Source organism: Mustelus asterias, chromosome 8 (genome assembly GCF_964213995.1).
Source record: "Mustelus asterias chromosome 8, sMusAst1.hap1.1, whole genome shotgun sequence".
NCBI classification, from domain to species: Eukaryota; Metazoa; Chordata; class Chondrichthyes; order Carcharhiniformes; family Triakidae; genus Mustelus; species Mustelus asterias.
Genome location: NC_135808.1, coordinates 94,223,987 through 94,238,588, shown reverse-complemented (window position 1 = coordinate 94,238,588; position 14,602 = coordinate 94,223,987). Strand labels below are relative to the sequence as shown.

The following is a 14,602-nucleotide window of genomic DNA, read 5'->3' as shown; positions in this document are numbered from 1 at the left end:
GAGACAACAGTATCACAAAGAATCAAGTCTCGCAACATATATCATATATCCCCCCAGAGACAGATGCTCCCCCCCTTCTCCCACACAACCCCCACTCCCTCTTCTCCCCTCTTTTCTCCTCAAACCCAGAAAAGGCAATTTGTCCTTTTTCCTCCACAATTACAATGCTATAATGTAATCATATTGTCAGGAACACAAAGGGTATTTATTAACAATGAAAAACTGTATAGAGGCTAGCAGCATGCCCCGGAGCAGACCACTGGTTGCCCCATTCCCTACATGTCTTCAGAATGTCTGCTGCCCAAGAAAGGACTTCACCCCCTCTCAGTCAATACACACTCTCAGTCCCAATTGGTCCCTGAAGCCAGGTGACCCTCGTCTGCTGCGTTGCCCTTAAAGAAACAATTACTACAAATATCTTCATGTATTTCCTAAAGTCTGGTGCCCAGACCTAGACATAATACCTAATGCCCCAGTTGAGGCTGAACTCATGTTTTATACAGGGTTGTCATAACTTATGCCCCTGTTTTCCAGCTCAGGATCCCATTTCTTTTATTAACCACCTGCTCAACTGCCCTGCCACCTGCAATGATTTGTGCAGGTATATCTCTCGGTCCCTCTGCACTTGCAATATATTCAGAATTAGTCAAGTTATTTTATTTCACAGCAAATAGAATTATGAGGCAGCAGTTACCATCAGACTCAATTTAATTTGTATTTCACTGTCTTCCGTTTGTAATACAATATGATGGAATATGTTATGGTTTGCCACCTCAATAGGTAGTCACATTTGACTTAAAGAAAATAATTCCTAATTAGTTTCTTGCATTCTCCTGCATTTGATGAAAACCTCATCAAAGTTTTCTGCTTAAAAGCCTCGCTGACTTGTATTTTTGGACATTTTGGAAGCATATTATATTTATATATCCGTATTGTATTTGTGTGCAATACTTACACAGCAGTACTGGACTTCTCGATGAAGAACATTGGCTAATTTTACTACATTAAGAGCAGTATATAAAGTTAATTTATTGGTGTCACAAACAGGCTTACATTAACACTGCAATGAAGCTACTGTGAAAATCCTCTAGTCACCACGCGCCGGTTTCTATTCGGGTACACTAAAGGAGAATTTATCATGGCCAATGCACCTAACCAGCAGCAGTCTTTCGGACTGTGGGAGGAAACTGGAGCACCCGGAGGAAACCCACGCCAACACTGGGAGAACGTGCAGACTCCACATAGAAATTGACCCAAGCCGGGAATGGAATCTGGGTCCCTAGCGCTGTGAGGCAGCAGTGCTAACCACTGTGCTACCGTGTCATCCTAAATGCAAAACATTGTATATTGTTATTGTATTTATGTGAACCAATGCTGGATGCCAACATTATATTTATATATCAGTATTTGTACGCAGTATTTGGGCGACAGTGCCACACATGATATTTTTGTACAGCTTGTGGGTACCAATTCTGCAGATGCTTCTTTGTCTGCTTTTATTTGTGATGTATATTAGTGTTGTATTTGCTTACTAATTTGTACCAGTATTATATTTGTATATCTGTACTGTACTTGCAAAAGGTAAAGTCACCATAATCCCTGATGACCATAGGCTACTTTCCCCTGTGAGGGGAGAGCTAACTGGTGGTGATTTAACCTGAGGGTCACCACACCTCAGGCAAGGAGCAAGGTTGAGAAGGCAGGCCTTCATGAATAACCTCAGCCGGTACAGAGATTGAACCCATACTATTACTTTGCATCACTAACCAGCTGCCCAGTCAACTGAGCTAAACCAACCTCCCACTTGTACTTGTATAAATGTTTTGGGTACCAGCATTATGTTTTTATATTTGTGATATTTGATAGAATTTTTGAAGAAGCAGTGTTATGTATTTCATTATTGTATTTGTATACAATTGTACTTCAGCATTGTTCACTGTATGTTGGTACATCAAATCAAATCGAAATATTTGTGTACAGTTGTACTTCCATATTGCATATGTAGTTGTTTGTTTAAAGTTTATTTATTATTGTCACAAGTAGGCTTACATTAACACTGCAATGAAGTTACTGTGAAAATCGCCTAGTTGCCACACTCCGACAACTGTTCGGGTACACTGAGTGAGAATTTAGCACGGCCTATGCACCCAACCAGCACATCTTTCGGACTGTGGGAAGAAACCGGAGCACCCAGAGGAAACCCACGCAAACATGGGGAGAAAGTGCAGACTCCACACAGACAGGGACCCAAGCCGGGAACCAAACCCGGGTCCTTGGCGCTATGAGGCAGCAGTGCTAACCACTGTGCCTCCGTGTTGTATTTGTGCACAGTTCAGCATTGTATGTGTGCACAGTTGTATTTCTGTTTTGCATTTATGCACAATTCATCGTTGGCTTTCTGCAGTTTGTGTTGCAGCGCGGTGGTCTATTTTGTTCTGTTTGTGTTGTATTTATGTTGAATGACAGATGATGGACACGCCCCCTGGCACGTGATCAAATTTCAAGATGGCGCTGCCCAGGGAGCGGTGGCTCTCCCTGTTATTTCTGTGTCTTTGTTTTTTAAACGCTATTTCTGTTGATGTTGATAAATGCGATGAACTGCGACTCGGGCAATATCCTTTACTCTGTGTTATTCGTCTATCATCAGATAAATTGGTTGGCGAGTAATCGAGCAACTGCGCCAGTGTTTCTGACACTTCTTAAAATAATTAGGGATCAAAACTCAGGGCCAACACCTCAGGACCGGCGGTGGTGAGATTAATGCACGTTGAATCTATAATGAATTGTCATTTTTAAAGCCACATGAGGATTTTACTACAAACAAATGGGATTGAAGTGTTATCATCAAGCTGTTATATATTGTCATATATATATATTACATTAGCGTGAGGCTGTTAAATATACGTACCTGATGTGGATAATAAGTGTTTGGTTCTTTTCATTTCTGTACAACCACTAAGTGACAGGAGAGTAGCGCTGATCATGTAAATTCTTCTGATGTTCAAATATGCATCTGTACAACAACTGTATATGCCCAGTTTTACTAATGCATCAGGTCTGGTGATCAATTGAAACTGGTAGTTTAGTGGGGATATTCTTGGGATTCTTTTTTGAGATTTAGATATGTTTTTCATGTTACAATAAATTAACTTGAATAAAATGTTAATGTGGAAATATTTGAAAACTTTCTGCACTGCTTTCTTCCTCTTGATACTGTTATTGGCTTTCAATATTAATGATAAACATTAAATATCTATAAGCTTAAAAAGACATAACTTTAGTAATATTTCCTTAATATTTGTTTCCATACATACATCTGTGATACTCCCAAGATCAATGATGTAACACAAGAGCCAGAAAATTGCACGAATGAAATAGCTTTTGGTACATGTATTTTCTTACCAGTTATAATATGATGGTTCTAAGTTCAAGGGGAAATGACTTGTTTCCTTGCTTTTGGCCTTGTAACTGGCCTCCCTCCTAAAATGTGCAAGAGCAAGGGTTTGCCCTCCCTCTTGCGGAAGAACATCCGAGATTCATCTATCTTTTATTAGATGAATCCTTTGTACATTAAGATTTTACAACTAGAAATGACAATATAAAAGTACTGCAGATGATGGAAATCTGAAAACAGAAAATGGTGGAAATACTCAACTCATATGGCAGCATCTGTGGAACTAGAAACTGAGGTAACCCTGTCAGACATCAACCCGAATCATTATCTCTGTTTCTGTCTTCACAGATGTTAGAACTCTTGAGTATTTCCAGGAGTTTATGTATTTACATTACAGACAGTAATTTAGTTGACTTAATTTATTATTGACAAAACAGTGCCCTGAATTTTGTGGTTGTAATGACTATGAAACTGTTGGTGTTCACGGATAATTCCACAGTCAATACAACTGAAACTGACTAACAATTGTCACCTGCAAATGTATAAATGTGGAAATCGGGAGTTAATACCAGGGAATCCATGCTTCTTTGTTGTGCACTGTTGAATGTTCTTGCAGATGGCAATATTTTGAGAACATTTAAATAAACACGAACCTCCCCTTTTGCACTGCAGTGTTGCTGTTTAAAAAAAAAGCCCTATAAACATTATGCTTTGTTGAATGAAGTGTGTGATAGATATCATTTGTTTTTTTATTGTGAGGTTAGTGTGTTTTCTTACACTCAGTGTCGTTTGTCCTAATTTATATGATCACAACAGCAAGGTTTTTGTGAATTGAAAAATTAAGAAAATTACTTATTATCAGACACTTACTGCGGAAGTTTAAAATGTGGTGTCTCTCTCATACTATTGCGCAAAAATTAGATACAGATGAAGTAAAAAAAATGATTACAGTCTGGAATTAGTTTGGCCTCTTTCATCGCACACCTTAAGGTTCTTGGATAAATTGATGCTTTAGCTGGAGTGGAGGCCTGGTAAAAGCAAATTCTTAGTAAGGCTTCCTGGAGTTGAACTGTCAGGAGGCTGGCTCATAGGTGAACTTGAAGTTGGAACAGGCTGGGTGGAGAGTCCTCCTCCCACTTTCGATGTATATTGCTTTGAATGCATAGTTGCAACTGTCTTGATGGCTTAGATGGTGTTTCTGATGGTATTGGTTTCAGAAAGCTTTTGTTATTTTTAGAAACAGGTAACAAACATGACTGCCTTAACCATGTGACCTATTTCAAGTCCAAAGTCCTTTTCCAAAATAGGTGGTGTGTTAGATCAGTAAACATCCTGTGTTATGGCTTTTCACTTTTTTTGTAAGTTTGAGACATTCAAGTTCTTTGCGTCTGGATGTGGAGACATCACCATGCCAAGAAAGGTCAAGAGGATCCATTTGATATTTGTCTAGACCCATGGCATTTCAATATCTCTCTTGTCCCTGGTGAAACATGGAGTCATGTTGTCTGCAAACCCTATTGTCTGTAGGTTTTGGTCCATTCTTAAATTATGAGATGTGTGACTCTTGCAAATGACTGTGACATTCCTTCACTCTGGGCTGTCTATATTCAATTAGATATTGGGCACATACTTTATTGTCTAAAAGTTCAGATGCCAAAGAATTCACATGTTATACTGAGGCCTTGCTTTAAAATTTTTAATATCTTTATGCCTGTATTGAACATGACAAGCATTTTTTTAATGACCCACTGTGCCATAACTATTTCTGAGATACCCATATCCCACGAATGAATTTTTAAAAATCCATAAAATCAAATTTTATATTGGACAATGTCAGATTTCTCCATTAGTATATCTAGCTTTAAAAAATGTATTTCAGATCCTATCTTATTCCCATGTATATGACTCATCTTATTTCACTCTAGAATTTATTAAAACTCCCTTTCTGTTGTACACAGCGATTTTTCATGCTTTATGGCTACGCAGTTGCTTGAACAGATTGCCAGACAGAGATGAAAGGCCCTACACAATTTTAAACCATACTATTAATTCCTATCATTGTTTTTCCTGAACTATATTTTGTTGTAAACCTTTTAACCTCATAGCAACACATTACCTTGTATTTCCAATGAATTATATGCTTTTCAGATGCTGCACCACTACTTTATAATTTTTGATGGAAACATAGAAAAAAGATGCAGGAGTAGACCATTCAGCCCTTTAAACCTGCTCAGCCATTCATTCTGATCATGGCTGATTGTTGAATTCAATATCCTGATCCTGCATTCCTCCCATATTACTTGATCCCTATTGCTCCAAGAGCTATATCTAATTTCTTCTTGAAATTACACACTATTTTGCAATCAACTACACTCTGTGGTAGTGAATTCGACAGATTCACCACTCTCTGGGTGAATAAATTTCTATTCACCTCAGACTATGACCCCTAGTTCTGGATTCCCCACCATAAGGAACCCTCTTTCTGAATCTACCTTGTCTAATCCTGTTAGTTTTATAAACTCTTATGAGATCATCTCTCACTCTTCTAAACTCCAATGAATATAATCTTAACCAACTTAATCTTTCCTCATGTGACAGACCTGCCATCCCAGGGATCAGCCTGGTAAACATTTGCTGCACTTTTTATAGCAAGAACTTTATTCCTCAGATAAGGACACCAAAACTGCACACAATACTCCAGGTGTGGCCTCACCAATGCCCTATACAATTTTTAAAATTTCATTTGTGGGACATGGGTGTCGCTGTGTGGCCAGCATTTATTGCCCATCCATAATTGCCCTTGAGAAGGTGGAGGTGAGTCGCCGTCTTGAATCGTTGCAGTCCATGTGCTATGGGTTGACCCACAATGCCGTTGGGCAGTAAATCATCCCTATTCCTATATGATTCCTCTCGCTATGGAAGGCCAACATACGATTTGCCTTCTTTACTGCCTGCTGCACCTACGCGCTTACTTTCAGCGACTGATGCACAAGGGCACCAAGTAATATGTAGTGCACTCTTAGTAGCCCTAACGTGGAAATACGTAGAACTTGCCACTTGGCAATGGGTCATTAAGCCTCACAAGTCTATGTTTGCATTTACCCTCCACGCAAGGAAATAATTCACATTTTTTCAACCACTTCATTCATCTATCCAATCTAATCTTGAATGTTTAGTTCGTTTCTGCTTCTATCAATAACACTGGAAGTGAATTGTTGGACTTTCTGCTTGTAAAAAGTTTTGATTGCCTTCTGTTCTGCATCTCTTATATTTAAGCTTTAGCAGTTCACCATGAAACTTTTTCAGCAGGGAAATGTGGCTGCTACTGAAGGAATATGAACATAAGCTGTTTCCTCAGTAACTCATGTAATGTTGTCAGTGGGAAACTGATTATATGATGTTTTCCCCAAATTGTCATGAAGTTTCTTCATTCATAAATTTTTGTGCATATTGTATCAATTTCAATTTAATATTTTAAGTACAGATTTAATTGGCTGAGAAATATTTTTCCTGGATTTGAAGTTGGATAAAATGAATAGGTTTACATTGCGATTTTACGACGTGAATCTCATCAGTCTTCATTTTTGATCACTTTGTTGATTGTGAACCATGCATCAGCACATGATAGTTAGGCGTTGGAAGTGCAATATTTAAAACAATTAAATACCAACACACAAAATGGAGGAGGAGTAGGCCACTTGAGCCTTCCAGCCTGCTCCACCATTCAATGAGATCACGGTTGATCTGAATTTAACCTCAACTCCACATTCCTGCCTACCCCCAATACCCCTTTGCATTATCAAGATTCTATATAGACTGGCCTTAAAAATATTTAAAGACTCTGCATTCAACACCTTTTGAGGAAGAGAATTCCAAAGTCTCTCAACCCTCTGAGAGAAAACAAAATCCAATCTCTGTCCAAAATGAGCGACCCCGTATTTTAAACAGTGACCCTGAGTTCTAGATTCTCTCACAAGAGAAAACATCTCTTCATGTTCACCCTGACAAGGCCCTCAGGTTTTGATGTTTCACTCAAGTCGCCTCTTATTCTTCTGAACTCCAGCAGATAGAGGTGTTGATGGGCTTTCTTAACTATGGTGTCAACATGGGGGAACCAGGATGGGTTGTTGGTGATCTGGACACCTAAAAACTTGAAGCTCTCGACCCTTTCTACTTCATCCCCGTTGATGTAGACAAGGGCATGTTCTCCACTACGCTTCTAGAAGTCGATATTATTCATGTGATGTGGGCATCACTGGCTGAGCCAGCATTTATTACTCATTTCTAATTGCCCTTGAACTGAATGATTTGCCAGGCAATTTTGGAGGGCAGTTAAGAGTCAACCGTATTCATAGAATCCCTACATTACAGAAGGAGGTCATTTGGCCCATCGAGTCTGTACTAACCACATGCTCTCCCTATTCCCGTAACCCCACACATTCACCCCGCTAATCCCTCTGACACTAGGGTCAATTTAGCATAGCCAATCAACCTAACCCGCACATCTTTGGACTGTGGGAGGAAACTGGAGCACCCAGAGGAAACTCACGCAGACATGGGGAGAAAGTGTGTCCCAAGGCCGGAATTGAACCTGAGTCCCGGTGCTTTGAGGTAGCAGTGCTAACCACTGTGCCACCCACAGTGTGGTTTGGAGTCCCATGTAGGCCAGACCTGGTAAGGCTGGCAGATTTCCTTCCCAATGGGTGGCACAATTGTTAACGTTGCTCCCTCACAGCACCAGGGACCCGGGTTCAATTCCGGCCTGGAGTAACTGTGTGGAGTTTTCACATTTTCTCTGTGTCAGCGTGGGTTTCCTCCAGGTGCACTGATTTCCTCCCACACTCCAAAGATGTGCGGGTTAGGTTGATTGGCCATGCTAAATTACCCCTTAGTGTCCCAAAATGTGTAGGTTAAAGGGATTAGCAGGCTAAATATGTGGGGTTATGGGGATCGGGCCTGGGTAAGATGCTCTGTCAGAGAGTTGGTGCAGATAAAATGGGCCAAATGGCCTCCTTCTGCACTGTAGGGATTCTATGAAAAGGGCATTAAGATACACTCCCTCAGCAAATTTAGTAACCATATCTTCAAGCAGTGACTTGGCCACTTGGTTTCAGAATTGGCTTGCCCATGGATGTCAGAGAGTAGTGGTGGAAGGGTGTTTTCCTGGCTGGAGGTCTGTGACTAGTGGTGTTCTGCAGGGATCCATACTGGGACCTCTGTTGTTTGTGATATATATAGATGACTGGATGAAAACGAAGATGGGTGGGTTAGTAAGTTTGCAGATGACACAAAGATAGGTGGAGCTGTGTATAATGTAGAAGGCTGTCAAAGGATACCGTGGGATATAGATCAGTTGCAGATAAGGGCGGAGAAAGGATGGAGTTTAATCCAGAATTGTGTGAGGTGCTGCACTTTGGAAGATTAAATGTTAAGGGTAAGTATACAGTTAATGGCAGGACCCTGAACAGCATTGATGTACAGAGGGATCTTGGGTTCAAGTCCATAGCTCCCTGAGGTGGCCACACAAGTAGATAGTGGGTAAAGAATGTGTATGGCATGCTTGCCTTTATTGGTAAGGGCATTGAGTACAAGACCCAAAATGTCATGTTGTAGCTTTATAAAACTTTGGTAAGGCCACACTTAGAGTATTGCGTTCAATTCTGGTCGCCACATTGCAGAAAGGATGTGGAGACTTTGGAGTGGGTACAGAAGAGGTTTACCAGGATGCTGCCTGGGTTAGAGGGTATGAGCTATAAGGACAGGGTGGACAAACTAGGGTTGTTTTCTCTGGAGCAGTGGAGGTTGAGAGGAGACCTGATAGAAGTCAATAAAATTATGAGAGGCATAGATAGAGTTGACAGTCAGAATCTTTTTTCCCAGAATTGAAATGTCAAACACGAGGGGACATGCACTTAAGGTAAGAGGGGGAAAGTTCAAAGGAGATGAGAAGGGCAAGTTTTTTTACAGAGTGGTCGATGTCTGGAACGTGCAGCCAGGGGTGGTAGTGGAGGCAGATATAATAGGGACGTTTAAGGGGCTTTTAGATAAGCACGTGAATATGCAAGGAATAGAGGAAAATGGCAGAAGGGATTAGTTTAATTTGGTGTCATGTTCAGCGCAACATTGTGGGCCAAAGGGCCTGTTCCTGTGTTGTACTGTTCTATTTCCAATGTTCAATCTCACCATCCAAGCCATACATACAGATTGTAAAAAAATTGAGAGCCCAACATTGATTCCTGTTGCACATCATTTGTTACATCTCACCAACCAAAAAAGATCCATTCATGCTTACTGTGAAAATGTTTTTTTTAATATATTTCTGTGGTTTGCTATGGTATTCTGTAAAGCAGGATTACAGGAGTTGTATGACTAATTTAGTTAAACTGGCGACTGAGTGAAAGATGAGGACATCAAAGGGTGTGAAAGGCAGGCATTTGAAGTGAATAGGGCTGAGGTCAATGTTGTTAATGTTGTTTCCAGCCACAGAACCCTTTTGACCCCCCAAGAGTGCTGAAGGAACTCTCCCATTTCACTTGCTCGCCCTCTCGTTTCATTCACACACACACATTCAGTGAATCATGGGATCCCTAATCTTGAGTTCCTTCCTCCTCCCCATTTCCTGATTTACAGCTATTTCTGGGATGTAAATTCTATCCTCTATAGTGGAGACCGATGCAAACAGCTGTTCAATTCAGCTGCCCTCTCCTTAAAGTTAAAGTTTATTTATTAGTCACAAGTAAGGCTTACTTTAACACTGCAGTGAAGTTACTGTGAAATTCTCCTAGTCGCCACATTCCGGCGTCTGTTCAGGTCAATGCACCGAACCAGCACATCTTCCAGATTGTGGGAGGAAACTTTATATTTTCCATTATTAAATTCCCCAGACTTGCTTTCTATAGGACTGACACTGACTTTGTTCGCTCTTTTCCTTTTTAAATGTTTATTGAAACTCTTACTTCTCACTTTATATTTCTAGTAAGAAGTCTCACAACACCAGGTTAAAGTCCAACAGGTTTATTTGGTAGCAAAAGCCACTAGCTTTCGGAGCGCTGCCCCTTCGCCAGGTGAGTGGGAGTTCTGTTCACAAACAGGGCACATAAAGACACAAACTCAATTTACAAAATAATGATTGGAATGCGAGTCTTTACAGGTAATCAAGTCTTAAAGGTACAGACAATGTGAGTGGAGAGAATGCTTGAGTGTTCTCCAAGGCAGCCTTCACGACACACGACAGCGCAGAGTTGCTGAGCAGAGACTGATAGCCAAGTTCCGCACACATGAGGACGGCCTCAACCGGGATCTTGGGTTCATGTCACACTATCTGTAACCCCCACGACTTGCCTGGACTTGCAAAATCTCACTAACTATCCCGTGTGGAGACAATACACATCTCTTTAACCTGTGCTTAATGCTCTCTCCACTCACATTGTCTGTACCTTTATGACTTGATTACCTGTAAAGACTCGCAGTCCAATCATTATTTTGTAAATTGAGTTTGTGTCTTTATATGCCCTGTTTGTGAACAGAACTCCCTCTTACCTGGCGAAGGAGCAGAGCTCCGAAAGCTTGTGGCTTTTGCTATCAAATAAACCTGTTGGACTTTAACCTGGTGTTGTGAGACTTCTTACTGTGTTTACCCCAGTCCAACGCCGGTATCTCCATATCATTTATATTTCTAGCCAACTTTCTCTAATGCTCTTGATTTTTCCCTCCTTATCAGCCTTTTGGACATTCTTTGTTTTTTAAAAAAAATATTCTGTCCCATCTTCTGACCTGCCACCCATCTTTGCACAATTAAATGCATCTTCTTTAAATTTGATGTTATCTTAGTTAACCATGGATGGTGGGTCCCCACCCTTGAAAATGTTCTCTTGTTGGAATGTGTATTATGTGTATTCTGAAATTTCCCTTAAATGTTCGCTGCTGTGACTCTATTGATCTCTCCCTTAACCTAATTTGCCAGTTCACTTTGCCAGTTCTTGCCCTCATATTCACCTCCCTAATTTAGTGTACCCTATGCCAATTTTCATGTGGCTCAGGTAATAATCCAGAGATTATTACAACTGACAACAGCAATTGGATCCTTCCCCTCCCATTGCAAGTTCCTCTCCAACCCTCAGCAGTTGTCGGAATCCTGGCCCTGGGCAGGCAACATAGCCTGGACCCTCGCTCTTGACTGCAGAAAGCAGTGTCAAGCCACCTCAGTATATTGTTCCCTACTACCACGATGGTGCTTTTTGCTCCCCCTACTTGAGTGGCTTCCTGGACCACAGTGCCATGGTCAGTTCGCTCATCCAACCTGTAGCCCCTACTCTCATCCAAACAAGCTGAGAAAACCTCAGACATATTGGAGTATTGCAAAGTCTGAGGCTCCTGCACTTCTACCCTGTGGGTACATACTTGCCTCACTCACAGTCACAATCTCCTGACGACAAATCAGAAGACCCTATCCTAAACGGTGTGACTGCCTCCTGGTACAAAGCATCCAAGTAACTTTCCCCCTCTCTGGCGTTGCAGTGTCTGCAGCTTAGCCTCCAGCTCAATAACCCTGAGCCAAAGCTCCTCGAACTGCAAACACTTACTGCAAGCATGTTTGCTCAAGATTACACTGGCATCCAGGAACTCCCAGATGCTGCAGCCTTGACATGCCACCTGTCCTGCCATCCTTAATGTGTTTTAATTAATTATATTATTCACTTTTATTTTCCTTTTTCATCTATTTGAGTGACCTTACCACCAGTTGGTATACTATTTTAAACCTCAGGACTGGAATAGATTTTAACTACTTGACAGATAATCACCATGTGCTGGCTCCTTTCCCTGTAGTAGATTAAAAAACAATTCTTACAGAGTGAAAAGGGTAGCAAATGCTAAAGGAAAGGGATATCTCCTTCCCCTCTTCACCCAAATTCCCACTCACCAAATCCAAGGTATGCACTCTGTTCTAAAGCTGAGCTCATATTCGTTTTACCATATGCATAATAATTTGATAAAAGCAAATTACTGCGGATGCTAGAATTTGAAACCAAAAGAGAACATGCTGGAAAATCTCAGCAGGTCTGGCAGTATCTGTAAGGAGAGAAAAGAGCTGACGTTTCGAGTCTAGATGACGCTTTGTCAAAGCATAATAACTTGATATGGGAATTCTAAATTACACAATTTTAACTTGTCAACTCTTCGTAAATATAAAGTGAAACCCTCCATAACTTAATGTCTTTTATTTTGGTTTTGTTTCCAGTTCCATGTTTACCAGCTCCAAATATCACCTGCAGAAATTATAGTGGGGTTGTGAACACCTTCAGTGGAAAGGAAGTAGGCTTTTATAAGCCCTTTACATGCCGTAATGTGTAAGTATTTCAACCCTCTATATTGTGCCACACTGTAAACAAAAAAAAATTTTCAATTCTGGCTACTGGTCTAGTTTTAAAGCATAGCATTTATGTAAAGTTCAATTATTCACAACAATAATTGAAGCAGAGGATTTTCAGAAGTTAGACAGGTAGTTGCGTGAAAGAGAAATGTTTATGGGGTTAATCTTGGTTGCAGTGGAGACAAAAAACATTTGTAGGTCAAATGGCCTGTTTCTCTGCTGTAACGTTCTATAACGTACAGCGTAGGTCAACATGGTGGCCATTTTGTACATAGCACATCCCACATACAGCAATATTCAGAGTGATCAGTTAGTCTGTTAAAAAAGCAAGTTGGTTTGGGCATTGTGAAAAGTAGTTGCGATTCTTAGATTTATGCTCTTTAATGTCCATTTTCAATGTTAAATGGAACACAGTAGATTTACTGAAAATTGCTAATTTACCCAAATTACTAATTTTATCTCATCTGCCATATTTAATGCTTCTTTTGTGTAACATTAAAGTGTTAAATTTGCCCTGTCTGCTAATCTTCCAAATTCATGGTGGTGCCTTTTACAAAATGGCAAAATAATAAAATAATTTCTGAAGTCTAACATTAATTTCACACCCTGCTGTTTTTTGTGTCAATACTATTGTTTTAACTTTTTTGAGCAGCATGTGCTGGAACCATCCAGAGAGCAGGCTGTTCTGGATCTGGTAATTTGCAATGAGGCAATATTAATTAATGACTTCATATTAGAGGTGTCCCTTGGTAGTGGTGATCACAACATGATTAAATTTGCATTCAGTTCAGTTGGGGAGAAGGGTGGGTCTAAGACTAGTGTTTTGAATTTAAATAAAGACAATTCTGAGAGTATGAAGACAGCTAACTAAAATGAACTGGGAAATTAGATTAAGGGGTCAGTCAGTGGAGATGTCATGGCAGACATTTAAGGAGATACTTCGTAATACTCTACAAGGAGACAATTCCAGTGAGAAAGAAAGACTCTTCTAGGGGAAGGAAGTGCCATCTGTGGCTAAATAAGGAAGTTAAAAATAGTATTAGACTGAAAGAAAAAGCATACTTTCCTACAAAGATTAATGTCATGTTAGAAGATTGGACAGAATATAACAGACAGCAAAGGATGTATAAAAATGAGGGGGAAATTAGAGTATGAAAGGAAGATGGCTAGAAATATAAAAACAGATCATAAGAGTTTCTATAGTTATTTAAAAAGGAAAAAGTAAGTAAAGTGAATGTTGATCCCCTACAGAATAAGTCTGGGGCAATAATGGAAAATGAGGAACTGGTGGATGAATTGAACAGATATTTTGCATCTGCTTTCATTGTAGATGATACAAATAACGTCCAAGACATAAGTTTGCACCAAGAGGTGAAAGGGAGGGAGGAACATTAAACAATCACCTCATTAGGGGAAGACTACTGAGAAAGTTATGAGAGCTGAAAGACAGACTTTATCCTAGGGTCCTAAGAGGAGCAGCTGTTGAGCTAGTAGAGGCGTTGATTTTAATTTTCCAAAATTCCCGAGGTTCTGGAAATGTGCCATCAGTTGGAAAAAAGGAAGCATTCCAATTTAATGGGACCTTTCTAAAATCAGGTTCAGTCAACGGGATTTTGTGAAAGGAAAATCATGTTTGACCAATTTATTGGAGTTCTTTGAGGAAGTAACAAGCAACGTGGGCAAAGGGGAACCTATGGAAATGATAAAATTAGATTTCCAGAAAGCATTTGACAAAGTTCTACATCAAAGGTTAGTACAGAAAACCAAATCTTATGGTGTAGGGGTAACATATTATCATGGATATAGGATTAGTTAGCTAACAGGAGACAGAGAGTAGC

The 14,602-nt window shown here is 40.2% G+C and overlaps 1 protein-coding gene across 1 annotated transcript in view; it reads left to right on the top strand.

Moving 5' to 3' along the window:
• Window positions 1–2,500: 2,500 nt before the first annotated feature.
• tm2d1 (TM2 domain containing 1) overlaps window positions 2,501–14,602 on the top strand; it is an 87,140-nt gene continuing 75,038 nt past the window's right edge. The window contains exons 1-3 of the mRNA XM_078218534.1: window positions 2,501–2,615; window positions 3,314–3,384; window positions 12,633–12,741. Coding sequence (XP_078074660.1) covers window positions 2,506–2,615; window positions 3,314–3,384; window positions 12,633–12,741 — 290 coding nt within the window. The 5' untranslated portion in view covers window positions 2,501–2,505. The remainder of the gene's footprint in view (window positions 2,616–3,313; window positions 3,385–12,632; window positions 12,742–14,602) is intronic.